This window comes from Aulonocara sp. 'chitande type north' Nkhata Bay, linkage group LG4 (genome assembly GCF_057382095.1).
Source record: "Aulonocara sp. 'chitande type north' Nkhata Bay isolate Kocher_YH1m ecotype deep benthic linkage group LG4, A_spYH_male_GT1.1, whole genome shotgun sequence".
Taxonomy (NCBI): domain Eukaryota; kingdom Metazoa; phylum Chordata; class Actinopteri; order Cichliformes; family Cichlidae; genus Aulonocara; species Aulonocara sp. 'chitande type north' Nkhata Bay.
The window spans coordinates 27,718,596-27,739,947 of record NC_141347.1 but is presented as its reverse complement, the minus strand read 5'-3'; the positions used below and the strand labels follow the sequence as shown (position 1 = coordinate 27,739,947).

General features: G+C 41.1%; 1 protein-coding gene across 1 annotated transcript; it reads right to left on the bottom strand.

The window, feature by feature from the left end:
* Positions 1 to 360: 360 nt before the first annotated feature.
* On the bottom strand, positions 361 to 20,782 carry kank2 (KN motif and ankyrin repeat domains 2). The gene is made up of 13 exons (XM_086289599.1): positions 20,647 to 20,782; positions 14,928 to 15,013; positions 9,676 to 9,757; positions 8,037 to 9,401; positions 7,409 to 7,594; positions 7,223 to 7,331; positions 6,461 to 7,039; positions 6,291 to 6,378; positions 5,527 to 5,746; positions 5,144 to 5,286; positions 3,835 to 4,035; positions 3,651 to 3,749; positions 361 to 1,758 (listed from the first exon to the last, which is right to left on the bottom strand). The coding sequence occupies exons 3-13, from the start codon at positions 9,710 to 9,712 to the stop codon at positions 1,702 to 1,704; spliced, it is 3,084 nt and encodes a 1,027-aa protein (XP_086145725.1). The 5' UTR covers positions 9,713 to 9,757; positions 14,928 to 15,013; positions 20,647 to 20,782; the 3' UTR covers positions 361 to 1,701.
* Between the last annotated feature and the right edge of the window lie 570 nt (positions 20,783 to 21,352).

Here is a 21,352-nt window from a genome sequence, read left to right as displayed (position 1 = left end):
ACTGCCATATTATTAATGTTATGTACACTTGATGTTGGACTATACCAAGAAGAATACCAAGATACTAAAAATACATCCCAGTACTGAATGCAAATTATCATATTTTTAGACTATCAGAAAGTCTTTCTTTATATAGCTTTTTTTTCAGAGCACTCATAACTTCATCAAAACCACGTAGGATTTTCAGAGCTGAAAAACACAATTAAACTGTATTTTTTTAAAAAGGCCAAGAAAACAAAAGAGACCAGCCCCAGTTGTTTGCGTTAGGACTCCCTCTAGTGGAACCTGTGGGGTTCTATATGCAAACTGTTTTTACCTTGTTTTTACATGACTGAGTGGAACTTACAAGACAACAAAACATGTGGTCCACATTTATTTATTATTTTCCAAAATGCACAAATTAGAAGAAGAGACACACAATCTAGCATTTTCATAAAACCATCATAAAACATTAACTACAGAGCTGTGTGATTACATAACGCAGGCGTGAGCTTAAAAACTCCAAATGTATAAAAGATAGATACTTAAAAAAATTGAAATTTATAAAAAATTTGCTTAAAAGTGAATATGAAAATTGGTAAAACATCTTTAAAAAGTAATAGAAATTTTGACATCAATAGCCTATGCACTTTAGTTCAAGGAGTTCGATTTCAGGCATAATTATTACCAGTTTACACTGACATATATTATTTTAATATTCCTATCTTACATGGCACGCCCTTTTAAGACCAAAATCACTTACTTTCTGGTTCCCTGACAAATCTCACTGGCTTCACCAGCGCTCTCTCAACAAAGTCTTGTTAAATTTTATGAGCACACATCACAAACACAGATACCCTCTAATCAACCATCCGAAAAACCTTCACATATAAAAATACAAAGACCATAGTACCGCAGCCATCAGAGAACAATGGTAACCTCTCTCCTCTTTAACACCACCTGTGTTAACATTATTACCACAATAAGCAGCTTTAAAAAGAGGTGATGTGAAACAGACATCTTTGGGTTTGATTTGGGGAATGTGATAAACACATAAAACTGGTTAAAAAGGTGTAAAGTTAACCAACACCTGGGAAATAAAACCACGAGGTCCTGAATTAAGTCAGAATGATTAAAAAAAATCAATATCAAAAATACTCTCAAGTAAATAAATCTTGTGTATAAATATCAACAGACTATTGGAGTGTTATATTTTGTAGCACCAATGAGCTAGTTGATGCAAGGACACTTACCCACGAGAGGGGTGGCTTCAGTTATTCCAAATGACTGTGATGGTCACACAAAACGATGCTACTGTGAAACACCTATGGTACAATGAAAACACACTGCTCTATGAGCCAACTTATATAAAACTGATATGGAATTACAGAACGAGTGCATAAATATTGAACGTATAGTGAAATGCGGTGAACAGTTTGGATTTGTAAAAACAGTGCTGACAACTGGATTGTTGCAAAACTAGAACGAAATCCATTCAATGTTCAGTTTCACACTTTTCCAACCACCACTGGGATTAAAGTAAGACCACTGTGTACGATAAGCAATGAGTAACAATGGTGCGAGCTCTCACGTAATTATCTGCACATAATTAAATTATTCAGGGTGAAAACAAACACACAAACAAACTTGATGTTTCCTTTAAGTACATAGATGAATAAACATCTGTGGATTGGCTGTGTAGCTGAGCAGTAGGCGTGTGGTTTACTTTAGTTCACCAGCAGGAGGAGAGGAGCCCAAGAGCGGAGACTTGGGGGAAACCTGGACAAGTAAAAAAAAAAAGTAACCAAATTATAGTTTAGAATTTTTTTATCAAATTCATCATGGTTAATCCATCCATCCATCAGGGTACCCAAGGTAAGCCAGCGGAAAGATGTAGTCTCCCCAGTGTGTCCTAGGTTTGCCCCGGGGCTTTTCCCCATGCCCCAAATACTTTGGAAGGAGTAGCAACTCTACTCTGAGCCCCTCCTGGATGACCAAGCTCATTTTACCTCTAAGAGATAACCCACCACCCTTCATAGGAAACTCATTTCTACTGCTTGCATCTATGTTCTCCTTTTTTCAGTCACTTCCCACAGCTCAAATTGTTTCACCAGATCAGTGCACATTGTTGCCACTACAGCAATAACCCATTTATCACTCTCTCTGAACCCATGAACCTAACACTGGGAAGAAATGAACATTTTGTGAAGTTAAAATAACAGCTACTGCCAATCCAAGAAAAATCTCAGGTTTAGATCCTTTTACTGTTTAAGTGCATCATATTTCCCCTGTATTTTCTCTTCCAGGAGTGGTTTCTGTTCATGTAAAGCACCTCTTGATCACTACATTTACATGCAAATTAATATTACATTACCATTTTAAATACAAAATATATTATATTTGAGTATGTGTCGTTGAAACCACACATCCTGTTTGTATATTAAGAATTAATCCCACTGAAGCATGTTCTTGTTAAGATATGGAATTACTCATATGTTAGGGGCATTCTTTAGACACTGTACTGTCTCCTGGGCCTTCTGTTCACTAGGTGACTCTGCTTTGTTTTGATCATGCTGTGCTTTGTCCTGAAAGAGCTGACTGAGAGTAATTACCTGGATGAGCAACACAGGGCCAGGTGTGCTCAGGCTATGACTAACTGGTTGAGCTACAGCTTGGTCCTTGGGTTCCCTTCTTTTGATTTCAACATACATTACCAGTCATCCAAACATACACATTTACATTACATGTAATCACACATTCCTGATAGTTAATTACAGTTTTCCAAAAATTCCCTTTGTTAGTGCTTGTTGTAGTTTATTAGCCAGGTTGTGAAATAAAATGCATAAAGCACATCTGGAATTTGTCCATCACTTGGGGGTTTATATACTAGTTTATGACACACCTTGCCTGTTTACGGTCAACTTTGTGTTATATACAAACTAATAGCCAGCTGAGAGGCTGGGATAGTGATTCATACCTGAAAGACGAGTGCAGATGGTTGGTAGGATAGAGAAACATGAGCAGACTCATGTCTGCATGTTTCAGCAATGTGCTGTCACTTATGGAAACTTAAAAAAATAAACTTAAAAGAATGAGTGAAGTTTAGGTTTTGTTGGGGAGCAGGTAGAAGTCAAATTATATGACAAAGTTATGCATCTCTCGTTCTGTTTAGCCAAAGAGCTGCACAAACATACACCATAAAGCCCACATTAGGTGAGAATGTGTACTTATTCTAAGGCAGTGACTTGTTTGACAGCTGCAAGCTTGTGGGTAATTGGTTTCTGGCTTAAACAGATTTGCTTGTTTGCTATTTTTGCTCAACCCAAAGCCAACTTTAATTTCTGTAGGTATGCAGTAAACCATATGCAACTCTTGCATATCAACACGTGTTTGAAAACACGCAAACATTGCAACACTGCCCAGATGTGGGAAGGAGGCTTATTTTAAAGAAACTGGTTGGAGGAATAATTGACAGAGGTTGTATTTTGCATGGCTCAATATGTGACAAAATCCAGTTTGGATGGGTTGCATGCAAACAAGAATATTACATAATTATCCGTGTGCTATTAGCCATAGAAAGTGGCAATCACTTCCATGACACATTTCTTGGATTGTTGAATGTTGGTGTGAAAGGGCTACTTTGTGTCTTAGCAGCATATTTAGATACTCACAGGGGATGGAGGCTTTGCAAAGTTGAGGTGAGCATACAGAAGCACAGCGATGTCATTCTGACTGGCTTCAAGGGCAATGGACAGAGCAGTGCTGCCATCCTGTTTAATACAATGAGAAAATGTTGGTGAGACGCTGGTTTTGGGAAGGAGTTCGCATAACCACAGACCGAACTGGAATTCTTACATTATCGGTGAGAGTGGCATCACATCCTGGCACTGATAGCAGCTGACGCACAATGTCCACATGACCATGTTCACAGGCACACATGAGTGCAGTGGAGCCGTCGTCATCGCGGATGTTAACTTGTGCCCCGCAGGACAGCAGCGCTCGCACCATGTCCCCTCTACCATGACTGACTGCCAGCATCAGCGCTGTCTGTCCAGCCTACAAAACACACATTGGTTAAAATTACTGTTACCCTAATTTTTTAACCAAACTGTGGACACATTGAGACTGCATTTGTGTACATGGTGCAGCAGATACATTTTGAGCAGAATTCTTAAAATCACTTGTAAGAAGACGGTCTAGTTTCTAGAGCAATTGCAATGTGATTGCTAACAGGAATCAAACCAGATGAGTGAATGAGACTGGCTGTTTTTTCTACATTGGCTTCATAGAAATTCACAACTTTTATCCCCTGTTGTCATATCCCACATTGCTCCAAACTTAATTAGTTAGAGCGGCTTTTACTGAATGACTGTAAGGAAAGCAACAAAGACTATAATCACTGGTCTCATGCATGTCACTGGCTTTTGCTACCTGCACTATGCCCAAGGTGGTAAATTGTATATCCACACAAAATCACAAGGTATTCAGATTTTTCTGGAATATTTGCCAAAATGTCACAAAAAAAGTTTCAGACAAATAAAGACTGAAAATTCTAAATAACTGGGTAAAACTGGTGCATGAAATATTTTCCAGAAATTTGTCAGTTTTATAAAAAATGTCCCTGTTAATGGATGTATTCCTCTGAAAGCCAAATGATAATCAGATGCTTACAGTGTTAAAGGTGGAATAAACAGAAAAATACGTGGAAGTAAAAAAAAAAGAAGTAGAAATATCAGCTCATTGTCTTGAGAAATTGGATTAAAATAAAATATGTCCTTCACATGCTAAATGCCTCCCAGGGTTAGTATCGTGCACCACATTTTCCTTGACAAAGAAATATTTCAATAAAACGCACATTTAGTTTGTTGGGATCTGGTTACCACTTCTTGTTTGGGTAACAACCAGTGGGAGGCTATGAAAGTTTTACAGTTTTGTACTTTTCTAACTGTCCACACAGTGTCGCTGTTGTGACAACTTTTGTGAAGCACTTGGCCATGGGTCAGCTGTCTACAAAGTTTTTACTCTTGTACTTTTTGTAATGATTACAGTTTTTGAAACATAAGACATTTTATGCAGTCCTAGTCCTGCACTAATGCATGACAATGGGGGATTTTTGTGTGTGTGTGGAGACGCAGTAAAAACTAATGAGCAGTAGAGGGCGCACCTGGCTGGCCTTGGCATTGACATCCCCTGTGCGCAGCAGCTGCAGGACAGTTTGAAGGTCACTGTCGGAGTGGAAGGCAGCCAGAGCCGTCAGCATGATGGCTGTGTAGCCCGCCTTGTTCTGCTTGTCAGCGTTACACAAGCCTGTCAGGTAAAGAGGCCAATCAATTTGACAGGTGATATAACAGCAGCACAACAAAGTAAAAGGGATCGTTACCATTAATAATTTAATATGACTTATTTCTTAAATTGTAGAGATTATCATAATAAAAAATAACCATAAGACTTTACATTGACTCTTCAGTCTTATGAGATTTTACTTCGCTTAATATCAAAATTTTCTCCAGCGCCTCTGTTGTTTTCTCATAAAAGCACAGAACTCACCAGTGTCCAGCAGAAGTTTCACCACGGGGAAGTTGGAGTGGGAGACAGTGTAGTGAAGGGCTGTATTCCCGTTGCCGTCAGCCATATTTATGACAAACTCCAGCAGCTGAGGGGAGATTGAGGCGAAAGTGTCCATGTAGGCCTTGACAACAGCTGTGTCGGCCGTTTTGTGGCAGGACACACGTAGCCACTCTTGCAGCACTGTGGTGTAAGCTGCCCTCTGAGATCAGACACAATGAGGACTGTTAAGGCAAATAAACATTTGACAGATGGCTGGAGAAATGCAAGAGCAACGACGACATCAAAAATGTGAAACCAAACCTCAGGAGAAGCCTTGAGTTAATGTGTTGTTTGATCTTTCATTACTTGCAAAAATTATGAAACCAAAGTTAAGAATTTTCTTATTTTAACTTAGTCTTATTCCAGACATGGGGTGCAACAATCCAGTGTAGTCTTAGTGCCGTTCCCAAGCCAGGATAAATGGGAAGGGCATCCGGCATAAACTCTTTCCTGAATCAAACATGCAGATAATCAAATATCTTAAGCTATGCTTTAGTAAATATTTAGAGTTGGCAAACTAAAGTAAAATATATTCTAAATTAAATTATTGAGTGTGCACAGTTTGTGGGTAGCTGTGCCTCCTTGTTTGAGGTTGGTCTATGTCATTTATTTTAAAAGTGAACCTTCTGAATTTCCTAGAAAGAAGTAACGACAGAAGAAATGTGAAGAAATGTGGAGAAATGTGAATTAGACTCAACACGTACTGCTCCTTGTTGGCTGAAGGCATTAGGTTCCCCCAGGGCTTTCTGCAGGGCATGCAGAGCTAACATCAGGCTGTCAGTCAGCTCCAGTCTGTGGCAGATAAGGAGACAACATCACTCTCAGATGTTCATAGATCCTTTAATCCTCACAGACAGACTCTGTGTACACTTACCTGACTTGTTTTGAAGGCGCTGTCGCAGTCTCATTTGAAATACGTTCATCTGCTGGTTTGCACTCTGACTGGACGCTGTACCGCTGCTGGGCGTTATCACTGATTTTAGTGAGGCCAGGTGATGAAGAACAGGTAAGTGAAGCCTTCTGCTCAGGAGTGGATTCAGTGCTAACTGGTGTGGAGGTGACCTGTTTGTGCTTTTCTGATGATTGTTTGACAGTCTCAGAATCATTTGATGAACATGGAGGAGGTATGGCGTGGTCTGATGCTGGTGGCTGTGAGGCACATTTTTGCACCACAGTGTCTGTCGCTGGTGACTGAGGTGCTTTGTTTGATGGCATTGTGTCTACAGCTGCAGACTGGCTGGGACTTGAGTCTGGAATGGCAGCTGGTAGTTTGACAGCATTTTGCTGAGGTACACTGGTGCTTTCTTCTTGCTTGGAATCCTTGTTGTGTATTGTCTGCTGGTGCTGGACTGTAGACTCTGGAAGTTTTTCTCTGGCTTCATGATATTCACTAGAGTCACTCCCCTCATCTGAGCTCTCACTGCTGCTATCTTCTGAGGATGTGGACTCGTAGCTGTAAGACACGAACAATTTTCACTCTGCTCAAACAGCTCAGAGTCTTTGCAGGTGACACAGGGAGTACATTTCTGCTTCTTCTTTTACCTTTTTACTTAACCTTATGCTGACAACATTCCCTTGACACGGTACTCAGTGGATGAAAATAGCCGACTGCTGCTATGCAATAACTAACACTTACCCTCCATTGACTCCAATAAACTGTAGGTTTTTCTTCGTAGAGGGCGAGCCTGGTTCACCTTCTGCTTTCCGCTTCATAATTGATCTCAGAGACAATTGGGGAGATGAAGCTAGAAAAGATACCAGCAATTATTCATACAGTGGGAGCATGATGTGGTCAGAAGACACTAGTTTAAAAATCACATACCTGTCTTAGGTAAGCCTTCTTGTGATTGGATAGAATCATTTGCTTCTTCCTTATTATGCACAATCTGATCATCAGATGCAACAGCAATGGCAGGATTAGCTACAGGTACTGAGGTGGACAACCTGCTCTTCAAGACATCGCGTACCTGCTTAGAGCTGACTGCAATCGGCAACTCAACTGGAGCATCTGAGGGAGAGAGACAGACAACATTTCAAAGCTAACTAATCAGTCTTTTTGTGCAGTAATGCAATAAATAATTGTTATTGCAAAGATACAGTCTGATGCAGTACAATCCAGCAGTAATGCAGCATTCCAAACCCCTCCAGTTAAAATTTAAATATATTAAATATAGAAGTATTTGCGACTTTTCAGCTTTCAGTAAAAACATATATTTGAGGGTGACAGACTCAGTTTCTCAGACAATGATTAAGTCTAGCCTTAGACCAACCCCCGCCCAACACACACACACTTTTTTTTAAGAACAGATCCTTGGTGATTTTTTTCCTTTCAGTTTAGGACTAAGCATAATTCATATCTGGGAAACCTTTTGCACAGGTTTCACAAAATGCTCTTGCATTGGACTGCATCAGACTCTCCAGTTTAAGCTCATAAAGTCTCAGTAACAGACCTTCAATTCGCCCTCTTTGGTGGTCTTCCACGCCTCCAGCAGCTGGCTGAATGGGGGGGGAGCTGCAGGTCTCTGCTCGGAGCAGTGTTCCCACCTCTACCACAGTAGGCTGCTCCAGTGTGTACACCTGAATTCCTACAGTTCTCTGGTCCCTCTGGTGTCGTTGCTGTGTGAAGCTGACTAGTGTATGCAGGCTGCAGCCTTGAGGCTCCTGCCAGCCCAGGCTCGTTGCTATGACTGGATGCTCTGCCTGAGGGCCCTTCTGGACTCCTGCCACCTGCTGCTGTGCAGCCTGTAGTTCCTGCATTGTCCTCTGTAGTTGACCCTCAAGCTGACCCACTTGATTTTTGAGGACTTCTGTCTCAGGCAGCAGTCCCAGATCCTTCTCTTGAACCCAGACCCCCACATGACGACTTCCTCTTGAGTCCTCTGGTCCCACGCCAATGGTGCGCACTTCCCGCTTTGCATCTGGTCGCACTCCACTCACAATCACTGTGTCCTCAATCTCACACCCTGAGTCTTGCTTGGACCCATCAGGTGTGGTGGGGGACAGTGACCCTGCTGGCTTATTGTTGTTGCTCCCCTTTCCAGTGCTCATGTCTTCTTCAGGGATGTCAATATAGAGCTCCCCTCTGGGACGACCTCGGTTGAACCCCAGAGTGTGGCCCAGGAACTTCTGGCTCTTCAGCTGGACACTGAGCTGCCGTTTCTCCTCCTGCAGCACTGAGATTTTAACTTGGAGCACAGGGATTGTTTTCACCTGTTCTTCTAGCTCCCTTATCTTTCTCAGGGCTGCAGCCATCTGCTCCCTGACATGTTGCAAGTGAGCTGGGGTTGGAGTTACTGGGGTGGACAGGCCAGAGCTCATGGGAGTGAAAGATCCACCTCCACCCTGTGACCGGTTGAAGCTGTGTGCGCTGCTGATGGAGGTGTTAGAGCCAACTACACTGCTGTGCATGCTGCCAAGATTGGAGAATCTCCGTCCCTCTTTCTCTTCTTCCAGCTTCCTGCGAGCATCCAACAGAGTCTTCTCCACCCGGGCAGTGCTGAAGCTGGGCCTTTGTGATGTATGGTAGCCTGGGGCACAGTAGGAGTAAGAGGAATGCCGGCTGTCCATGCTGGCATTGGAGCAGAGAGACTCTGTGGAGGTCCACCAGGAGCCAGCGTAGCCATAGCCACGGGGCAAAGAGCCATAGCGTGGCCGGCGTTGGACAGGCACCTTCTTGATAGTGTTCCCCTTCTCTATGTCGTTAACATATTTGAGGAAGTCTAGGTCCAGACGGTAGCCATAGGGGGTCTCCACTGAGTAGGGTGCCTCCTGTTCTTTGGCGTGCAGGGAAGGGGGGGCAGGTGGGTTGAGTTTCCCTGCAGGGGAAGGAAATAAACTTTAAACAAACGGAAATCTGCATCTAATCTTGGGTTCAGACTTCAGAAAAAAGCATCAGCTACTCCACAGTTATAAATGTACTCAGAATTCATCACCAAATTAGGCACAAAGTGGATTGTTGGAGTTCATTATGACACAATCTTACAGTTAAAATACATGCCAGTTGTGTGATAGTTTAAATCCTAACAAAAGCATTAACCTATCATCATTTTTATGTTGATCATTATAAGGAATTAAAAATAGAGGGCGCACCTGGGAAGCCGGGGTCCATATGCAGCACCTGTGCCATAATGCGCCTGTGGCTGCTTTTCAGACAGTCACACAAACACCTCACCTGTAGGGAGACAAAAGTGTTGAAATTAAACATACTGTACACTAAGCATTTCTATAAATAACAAAGGATTCAAGATTTCAAGAGCTTTACAACAATATACACAGTATACAGAGTACTGCAATGCTGTTTCACCCCAAGCCCCCCATGGTGCATCTATAAGTATATAAAAGATATATCTCCAAGAGATATAAAACTAGGAATTACAAATAAATAATATGCTAAATTTGGGTAAAATTAAGGGATAAAAAGGTACTAATTGCTAACTATACAATACTATAATAATAACTATTCAATACAAACTGTACCATAAACAAAGACAGAACAGAGACAATACGAAGTGGATTGTGCAGTAGGTGTTGAATACCAGGTTCAAGTTATGGTCAGGATATTGTAGACAAGACAGGACATGTGAGACATGTGCAAGATGCAAAATATGCAAATACAGTATAATTTAGATGTGTGTTCAGTAACTATGTGATTAAGTGTGCAAATAAGCATATTGCTCCCAGGTCCAGTTTGTAGTGGATTTGTGGAAGTTTTTGTTGTTTTGAGTCTTTTGGTGAGTATTTTAAGGTGTTTGTAAAAGTGGCTTTTCTTGCATTAATTATAAAGATGCAATCAATGCAGTAATACACAACTGTCTACATCCAACTAAAACCTAACAGAATCAGTATTCAAATATCTTAATATCTTAAGTTAACTGTAAAGTCTGCATGACATAGTGTGTCCAGAAATAATTACCGCTTTTGACTGCATTGCTCTCTCTGTATAATGGTCAGAAATAGCATTAGCCTTTCTACCCGCCTGCCTCCATTCCTTATTTTATCCTTCCATTTTTTTGAGCATATTGGGCCACTGTCAGTTGTATATTTGTTTCTGTTCATAGCATTCAGAGAAGAGAAGTTACAGGGGGAAAGTTTCCTGGCAGCTAATTCTAGGACAGAGATTTGCCAGTTACAGCCTTATTAGGAATCATCTGTGCGCACTTACTTCGCCTCTCACATTAGGATTTACAGACACTCTCTCTTCTTTCTCTCCTGCACTTCTTCCATCTCTGGCTTCTTCTCTATTTGTCCTTTCTTCTGCTCCCGTTTTACCCCTCTAAGCATCAGCTGATGATCAGAAGGTTTCAGCTAGTCCCTTTCTTTTCCTCTGCACACTTAGATGCTTTTTAATTCAGCCAAAACACACAGTGAATTGCTGAGAACTTGCATTTTACCAAAGGTAACATATGGATTTTGACTCTTTATAAACAAAAGACTAAGCCTTTCCCTCCACAGAGAGCAACACACTGCCAGCAAAAATGTAGAAACCCTAATGCCATGCCTCTGAGTTGGTGTGTGCTTGGAAAAGATTAACTTTCTAGGTCATCACTTTGTGGGAACTGTGGAAATCTTTAAGCCGTCCACAGCATTAGTCAGTTGAACATCTTTATATACTATGGCTTTGATAAGATAGGAACAGAAGTCTGCGCTGCAAACCACTTTGTTTTCAAGTGCAAACTATATTTGCCTCAGTCTAAAGCTGTTTTTTGTTTTTTCTCTTCCTCTCTCGCTCTCGCTCTCTCTCTCCATCTATCTTGTGACCCTAGCCCGTGCTTGCTCGTTTGTGAAAAGTAGGACACTTGGAAACACTGACTAAATTGACATGGTATTTTTGAAGTGCTTTAGTCAGTTTAATTTCTCGATGTGATTCTGCTTATCTGTACCCTTTCATCACCCTCTCATTCCAAGATTGCCACACACTATTGGGCCGTGAAATACAGACTGCATGCAAACCCAAACCCATTTTAAGATTGGCACCATGGTGGTAAGGAAGAATCACACTGGTTAATCTAATTTAAAATGAAGCCAACTATCCTTCAGCTTACACATGAGGACTTTATGCCCCAGATATAAAATTTTAACTTGCATATGAGAAAGTGGAGAAAAAAAGACAAATCTTGACTAATATTGCAGAGCCTTTAAAAAAGATGAAGAATTTGGCTGCCTGCCTTCAGCCTACAGTTTAAGTGTCTGTTTATCTCCATTGAAAGTGTCAGACTGATGGTGTACAGTGTCTGGTGTACAGTGCGGTCTGGGAATGACTACATATGTGAGAAAGTGAGAGTAGGACATAGAGGCGTGGTTGCAAAAAAACAGACTGTGTGAGAGAATATGCGTACAGGGTGGAGGGCAGCACTGACAGGGGACAGCCGATGAGATATAATTAGAGTATGTAGTTTTGCAACCTAACATGCCTGCCAAGCAGACTGGTTGATGTCGTCTACTCGACTTCCCTTCAAATTCCACTTTATTTTTATAATTTTGCTCTGAAGAAGCAAACAAGCATAGAGAGACAGAACAGAAAAAAATCAGGTTACTACGGGTAAATCATTAAAATGCACACAATCAATAGCTGACTACATGGTGATGGTTATTTGTACGATTAGTCCCAGAGGGAAAAAGAAAAAAAAAAAAAGGAAGGGTCAACCCAGACACCTGCTGATGAACACCTAATAAAAAACGTAGATGAATATCCAATAGTCCATCAACTTTATCCAGTTCACGGATGAGGCCAGAGGGCCTGATCCATTCAGCATACATCTGACGTGCAAATATAAAAATCCTGTATGAGCAATGCCTAATTTCCAAAACTATAGGTACCATGGAAAAAAAAACTCCCAGACACAGGAGAGTAGTTTTCCCTGTGTAAAACTACCATTCATAAATAACAGCCAATTTAATGAGCAGAGATGATAAGTTTTTCCTTTCGGATATTTCTTTTATGATAGCAAGGAAGCACTCCCCTGTAAGTGGTTCTTGTCCAGACACTTCTTTGTTATTGCCTTTTTACTGGCACTAAGCAATACTTCATGGCTATATTTGCCTCAAATGTACAAGTCATTTGGTCGATTACCTAAATATATGATATCGAGAGTATAGTCAAGCTCAAAACCTATTATGAGTTTAATTTATGTTACTGTCTTTGCTCAGTAAGATTGTTTTGCTGGACAATTAGAAAACATGTGATAATGATCAGCCATTGTAATATCACATTGTATCCAGCAGTGTCCAGATTCCAGATCTGCCCCTTTGTTGATGTTTTCTTTTTGGGGTTATAAAAAAATGAATTATTAAATAAAGGTGCTGTCATTTTATTTTATTTATATAACCTATCTTCACCTGTTAGTGTTGTATTTGTTCCTTGATTTGACCTTGATGTATAAGGCGGAATTTTTTCCCAAGACACTGCATATATGAACAAATTCTGGGTAACATCAATAAAAAAATATTTATGATGACCTCATGTAAATTGCAGGTTTCACTAAGAAGTTGAAAACTTTTGAGATCTGTATTGGCTGAAATAACAGATATGATGTAATGCCTTTCCAGGTCCAGTCTCTAAACTTCAAGTCCGAATTATACTCGTTTAAAATCTTCACTATATTCCAAAAATCTTAAGAACAGTTATTCCTCTTACATTAATTAAACAATATATTTAACAATACTTCTGTCAGATCACTTAATTTATTTAGGTACTTGTTTATCTCACCTACCACAGATTGTAGGATGACACTCAACTGGCTTAATTCTTAACCTTTCCATTTTTGCACCATACCCACTGTTGCACCAGCAGAATGAATACTGTAACTGTGTTGCTCTACAATAGTCCTTCAACCATGGCAGGAACATTCCACCTTTTTCTTTTCCTAGCTGTAGTATTTTAAATTTTACTCTAGACTTATTACCCTGCCCTATCCTACAGGTATTCATTTCCATTTATTAATCTGTTTTATTAATATCTCTGCTGGTACGGACTGAAAAAGGAATAGCAGAAGAAATAAAATCAAATTTTCACAATTTCTACTTTATTATACAAATTAAGGGAGCACATCGTTCACGGTCTACTTTTATTTCTTTTAGCATAAAACAATAATTTAAATTTGATGTTGTTTAGATTCTCTTGTATAGTGATACCTAGGTATATATAATACTATTTTTTTCTGCTGAGTTTATAAAATTAGCGTTGATAAAATATAGCTTTATAAACACATATTTTGGGTCTAGTGTATGTTTAATTTGCATCATGAATAAAAACTTGTTTTATCCCTGTAAGTAAATTTGCTGTTATTCCAATGTGTTTTCTAATTACTTGAGCAAGAAGCTCTATAAATAATGCAAAGTGCAAAATGTAAAGTGGGGCTTAAGGGACACCCTTGACGGCATACTCGTTTCAAACTAATTACCCTGAACAAATTCCAAAATTCTGAAATCTTCTTATTTAAACTGATTATTTTCCACTATCAGGCTCCTACAACAACAGCAGAGTGTTTCATATGTGCTAATGTGTGTGCACGTATTCCACTGAGTGTGTGAGTATGGCTGGGGTGGAGTGGCTGACCTTCCTCTCCGTCTCTCTGGTTTAAACAGAGTTCCTTTGAGATGACATCTGAACAGAAACCAGCATTTGCCCTTCCCCAGCACAACTCTCCCCAGCCAGCCTCCATCTAGGACACATGGTTTGCCCCCATTACTCCCCCCTACCTCCTTCATAGAGCTGCATACCATGCTAGAGGAAGCTAGCATGGTCTGGTCTCTCCCCTCTATTCCCTGCTATTAAGATTAAGACAACCCCTGGGGGGGTAAGATGCAGGTCATCCAGCACAAATTACGCGTCTGTGGTATGTCCTGTAGGATGTCACGAGAGTAACTGCATAATGCTGTAGCTTAATTGACTACTCGTACTCACCACTGAAAAAGATTTTTTCCTCTATGTGCATGAAAGTTTCGGGTTTACTCCTTTCTATGCAGACCAAACTCCAGCATGGTATTAAAAGGGTTAAAACTCGGTTTGAGTTACAGTGTGGATAAACATTCCCTCAGAAGACTGAGACCACCGTGATGAGTAATTTTAAAATGCCAAGCTTCATTTCAAGGTCTGTTCTCCCTAGTTTATCAAACTCATTGCTTCCATTCATTGAGTCACCTTATTATTATTGCCATTACAAAGGATTAAACCTCAGTACTACTAAGTCAAAAATACCGCCGCTCTTTCCACCACCCAGAGACAATCTTTATGGAGTTTTCCATTGCACTGCTGACTCTCAGCCTTTGGTGATTGCGATTTTGCTCAAGCTTGGGAATGGTTTGTGAATTAGGAAAAGAGGGATTTATTTTCTACTTCATACCAGCTGCTTGCGCTGCGAGGATGGGATCTCTCCTCCCCAGGCCCCTTGCCTCTCCCTTCCTTTTCTTGCTCTCTTACAGTCAGCACCTGCGGGAAATAAGAATAGAGGAAATTTGAACTTTGGCTGCCACTGCCTTTGACTGTATCAGTTAGTAGTCCAGAAAAATGACAATAACTGGGATATATGCAGGAATAGTTTTCAGGGGACATCAGTAAAATCATGGAAAGGGTGTGCAGCTCTGCTGACACAGAGATAAACAGAGATTCATAACAGGTGGGCATGACGTGAGGGTAAACACAGGTTGCAAAGCAGGAAACAAACATTTCAAAACAGAACACACATCCAGTGTGTCAGTGTTTTTGACTCACACACCGGATGTGAACAACATACACCCATAAGATGCAAATCACACACTGATTGTTGCATAATATAAGTGAAGCCTGAGCCATGTGCAAGTTCTCCTCTCACAGCTTTCTAGAAATAATTTCCCCCACCCCATTCCAGTTCAAGGCTCTCTAATCAATTCAAGGCTGGGAGCGGGAGCCTCCCTGCCATGTGATTGGGCAATGTGTCAGTTTTCTAACTCTCCCAAATCCAGTGGCACTCACAAACACCCCCACCCTCTGGATTAGTGGGAACCTGTCTGTATCACCTAAGGCTAGACTGATTTCATGAGCCTTATGATGCATTTCCTTCAACACAGTCTTAACTGCTGTGTGAGTGTCAACCAGACATGCTGCATGACAGCGTCTGCTGCCGATTCTCCTACTTTGGCTCCAGCAGCACAGAGTCAGGCTGCTGTGAAAGTGCGGTCGACATTTTGTCTGGAGTTCTCAGAGCCTAAAAAACACCGACGAGTGACCTTTGCGTCATATCATAACAAGGCTTGCCGTTGTTCTGTCCATTGTTTCATTGTGTTGCCATGCCAATACCACTGAGGGTATTGGTGGGAGAGAAACATCTTTTAGACTAGAACTACAGCCAAATCACAAAGAGCCATTCATTCAGGCCCTAGTTCCACAGCTGGTTCTAATAGAAATCAAGGAGGGGCATCTCTGAGAAAAAGAGAGGGAGCGGTAGACAGAGTATGGACGAGTGTGTGGTAAGGAAATTTGCCTCAAAACAAACAAACAGTTGGTGAAGACCTGTTATGGACCCACACACTGACAGAAAGTGGAAACACAAGATGCAGGACTTGCACTGAGTGACTGATATCTAAATCTAAACAGGCTCCAAAGTTAACAAAACTAGATGTATGTGTTGATGACTGTGAATAATACCAAAGTAAAAACATATTATGAATACATTTCCACCTTAGTTATGGGACCTCATTTATCAAATCCAAAAGCTACTCGCAAACAATGAGATCAAAGACAGCGGCGCATGTCGGGCTGTTATAACTGTGCGTTTGGCGGAGATGGCAAATACCAAACATTACAGAGGAGACAAGCTGAACTCCCATGGACTCCCACAGAACACAGATGAAAACACACATACCCCCTAAACACACCAACACTGTCTGAAGCCTGATGACTCCCATAAATCAACAAACACAGTTGAAGATATTACTTTGATTTATTCAAGTAAGGGCAAAGATGATATGAAAGCCCAGTGATTTAGCTGCTTTTAATTCATCTGAAAAGTTTTAGCTCCCAAAGAAAAGCTCTCAGAACGGCAGTTTACGTGCTGCTGTCATCATACCAGGCTAATTGTCTGTTTCAAAACGGAGACCATATTTGAGGTCTGACGAAGAAAGGGTTACAGGAAAGGGAGCTTCATCTTTCTATTCCCCAAGGACGCAAAAACAACTCAGTCACTTCCTCCCAGCCCAGGAGAAAGAGTAACAAGGAGAAAGAGAGCATAAATGAAAAAAGGGGGGGTAGCAGCGGTAGGAGAGGGAGAAAGGAGTACAGTGAGAGAGGGAGGGTGGGACAGAAAAGAGGGGAAATTCGAGGAAAGACAGGCAAACTGTAAAAGGAGGGGGAAGAAAGTTTTAGATGGAAACTTCTGAAATGAGAAGAACATGCCTGTTCTCAGATTTGGACTCCACCAGAATGAATCACGCTGACACCAGAATGAGTGCTGCTACTAACGCAGGACAAACATCTACAGATCAGACAGAGGGGCCGCAGAGCGCTCCTCACAATGAGTAAATAACGATTCAAGAGGACCTCTCCTCATAATCCCACATGGCTCCACCTAGAAGATTACCATCATTTGTACATTCCTCTCCTAAAATAGAGAGAAAAAAGAGAGAATCCCTAAGACAAGTAGCACTTTGTTGCACTAAATAAAGCTTATTGTTGTTCAGAGTTGTTTTTTTTCAGGGTAACAGGCCACAGACCTCAAAAAAGATGTGCTGAAGGCTTTTAAATGTCACATAAAGATGCTGCTGTATCTACTGAGACTTCTTTGTCTTCCTCCTCATTCTGCAGCACAGATGGCTTCATTCAGCCAACTAGCCCTGGATGAATAATAAATCAGAAAGATTAAAACAAATGTTTCCCAAAGAGCTGAAGAATAATAAATGCAGAAGCAGCAATAGCCATTTTTCACCCAGCGTAATGTGGCTGAAGAGCATATGTCACCGCATGACAGAAAGGGCCTTCACCAAATGCGAGGTCAGATGATCTCATATCAGCATGCTCATACAGTGTGTACTCATGCTGCTGGTGGGACATGTGGTTTTTGACTAATGTAGCCATTAAATTCGGGACAGTGAAATCATAACCCAATGGGATGTCACCTCCAGGACTTCTTGCCCTTTAGGAAAAAGCCCTGTTTTTCACATTAAGGAGTGGTGATGAGAAGGAGCAGACGGCGTGGAGCTGGAGCAGTCTGGTGCTAGAGAGACTATGGCCAAAAGGAGAGGCCGGCCAGCTCACATTACTCCTGGAACAGGAGCAGAGTAAACACCCGCCTCTCCGCTATTGGTCATTGTGCTGACCTCCAACAGGAAACTGAGCAAGGGTGGGGCTGAGCGACAAGGAGCGGCACGGGGGGGAAAAAAGCCATTTGGGAGAAAATTCCTGAGCAGTTGTGGAGGTGGGGATTAAGACGGATGCTGAGCAGAGACGCAGAGAGTTGCTCTGTTTTAGAGAAACTGAGGTGGTCTGGAGAGGAGGAAACCCAGACAGCAGTGATTGAGAGATGGTGGAGAGCCAGTCACAGCAGTTTGAGGGTTAAAAGATCAGCGTGTGTGAACAGATGGTACAACAGAACGCAGGAAGTCATATCAGTCCGGTTTCCATGCTAAGTTAAGCAGTTCCTTCTCGAGAATCTTATCAATTACTTCCTGATTTGGTGAAGTTGTTGATGCAACGGTTGTACAGACACAAATAAAACAAAACAGACAAGGGGAAAAATAATAATCCAATGCACTTTACACATGTTGCTTACTGGACAGCACAGTCCATCTGGCTTCTCTGGGTGATTAATAAAATAAAGGAGATCAGTCAGCTTATTCAGCAGGATAACAAATTACTGTCCCTATTAGAGAAAAAGCCAGCTTTTCACCATATGTTCACTACACTGCTCTCCCTAATCGACAGAGTTAAGTAGGAGTATTAACTCACTGTCTTGACCACAGCAGTCTCATGCTGGGCTGTATATTTATCCAACTCTAGTGCAAAACTTCCTGTTTAATATTCATGTTGTTATGGTGCATATTCCAGGGTGCTTTTTAGAAAGGAAGAATAACACACTAAAAACAAACTGCATGCATAAATGAATAAGGTCCATTAATATTATTATAGAGCCCTGTGCCATAAACCATCATTATTTCACATGACTTTATGAACATGATATACTGTCTTAATATAACAGGTGATTAAAAATGCAGTAAAACTTCTCTGAAAGGCTCATCTGTGGTTAAAAAAAAAATCCAAGAAAGTGATAAACAGTCTCACACAGGTTCAGGGTGTAATTTCATTAGCCTTGCTAAACAATTTAAACGCCCGGCGTGTGGCCCAGTGTGCAAATGGGTTTATGGGCCCTGCATTCCTCCACTGCACCCCCGGATCCAAACACTGTAATGAAACAATCACATTCCAGCTCAGAAAAAAAAGAATCTGCTTAAGGAGACTCCAGCTGCTGACAAACCTGGACACAGATCCATAAAATGCAGTCTGGGGGACTCCCTTAGAGTGGGTTTTCTCTTTTACTGCACTTATACTCAACATATCTCAAATTAACAAGCAAATATTTAGTTAGCAGTCCTCTTAGCTGAAACTAAACCACATTATTGTCTTAATAAATCCTACAATCACGAGGGCTCTGATTTTGCCTTAAACCACTGTAACAAAAGCTAATTTATCCCTAAGGTCTGTCCTTAATGCTCTTTAACTATATTATAATATATGGGTTCTATATGACGCACCAACACCTTTTCCATGTAATAACATGACAGATGGGACAGAGACCACGTGAGCACCATGCAGCTGCTGGTAGGTGATTTAATACAGCCAGCAACCCATTACACAACAGCAGGACAGTGGTGTATTGTATGATGTAGTGTAACAGGCTGATGACTGCACTCCCACATCCTGCCAAGTTCTGCTTGCCCACCATGAAAACAACATCTGACTGAGCTAGAAGTTTCTCAGTAAAATGACTGCATTCATAAACAAATAATATAGTAATGCAAAAATTAACAGGGAGATTCTAGTTTATTTGAGAAAGAACTCAGGTTAGAGATGTCTTTCAAGAAAGAAAAAGAAAAAGAAAGAGCAAAAGGTATATATTTGATCCACTTGCCCTGTTAATATATAACCCCCCTTCTTATCACTGACCACTGGCCAGCTACAGCTGGCGAGACCAGCAAATATTGAGGGCAAAAAGCAGCGCTGAAGAACATCTGGAAGTCATGAAAACTTGCAGCGTGCGTGGGACCCACCCTCTCCCATGAGCCCTTACAGTTTTTAAATGAGATTTTCGTTTTTAATTAAATTATAAACTGACTGGATTGTTGCAACATTTTCTGAATTAAGCACGAGATTAAAAAAAAGTTTCAAAGCCAAGTGCAAACACACCCAAAATGCCTTTCTTTCTTTTTTGTTTTTTTGCTATTTTGGAAATGATGTCGCGTTTAGTTGCATACTGCGAGATTTAAGAGCCTAAAAGTTGAGCTTTCCAGGCACCCCCCCCACCCCCCCACCCCCCGCCCTCCACAAGCCCACCAAGACAATAATAGAGCCCTATGTAATGAATTAAAGCCGCTGTATGGAAAATGCAAAGCTTATAAACAGAAATGTTAAGAAAGCTAGGGTTGTGAGGCCAGAGTTAGTGTGACAGACGCACTCTCAGTCCCCATATGATGTAAATTATTGATAAATATTGATAAATCTGGTTAATCCCGCGCGGTGAGCCTCCAGTGATGCTGTGAACAAAAAAGAGGACGCACCGGAGAACCAATCGCGAGAGTCAAACATTCCTGCAACCGCAGATAAATACTAATATGAAATTATAAAAGCTAATTAGTCAGAAACATTTAACAGAAATACACAACCAGCCATAAGCTACGCTGGGTGTTGGTTTTTGAGGATAAAGGACCCGTTACTTCAGAGAAGGAGCACCGGAGGGGAGAATGGGCAGGACCGACGCTTCACAAAAGAAGTCCCACTGAAAGCTCCTCGTCTGAAGCCATTTACAAAACACGCTGACAAAGACAGACCGAGCTGGTTTTCGCACAGAGGAAAGTCAACTTATTGTCTGCTCTTACCTGCCCTGCGCAAATCCTTTCTGTCGCCTCGGCCCAGGAGGAGCGCTCACTGACAGAGAGACAAAAACACCGCAGCCAAGATGCTCCGAGCCCCCTCCCGCTTCTCTTAAAGGGCACGCGGCCACGAGGCCAGGCGGTGGGCTCGCGCACTGCACGTCTCGCTGGAGTCTTCATACAGAGACATATATGAAGCTGTGCAATCGTTTGACCCTCCTTCAGTCTGAAAGTCATAGATTAAAAAAGGGGGGCAAGCTATTTTAGTGATGAGATCATTTATGATCACACTGGCCTACATTTATTTTTTTTTACTGTAATGGAAAATTAAAGGGTTTCTTTTAAATGGGTCTGGTTGTTTATTTATTATGTACTGTACCGTTTATCTATGATAGACATATAAAAATGTATTTAATTTTATGTAAAAAAAAAAAAAAAAAAAAGCAAATAAAAAAACAAATTGTGGGGGAAAAACTTTATTTATAAAAATGTGTTTGTTACTTCTAACAATATAAATGTCATTCCTTCAAGAGCAGTTTATTAGAATCGGTTAAACGCCAAAATATCGATGACTGGAACTCATGTAAATAAACACAATGAAGTCAACGTGGTGATTCTCTTTTCAACGCCTTGTTACTTCTATACTCATTTTTAAAATATTAATCTAATCAAGCATCTGGCTTATATGTGTAATAAATAAATCTTTTGTAAA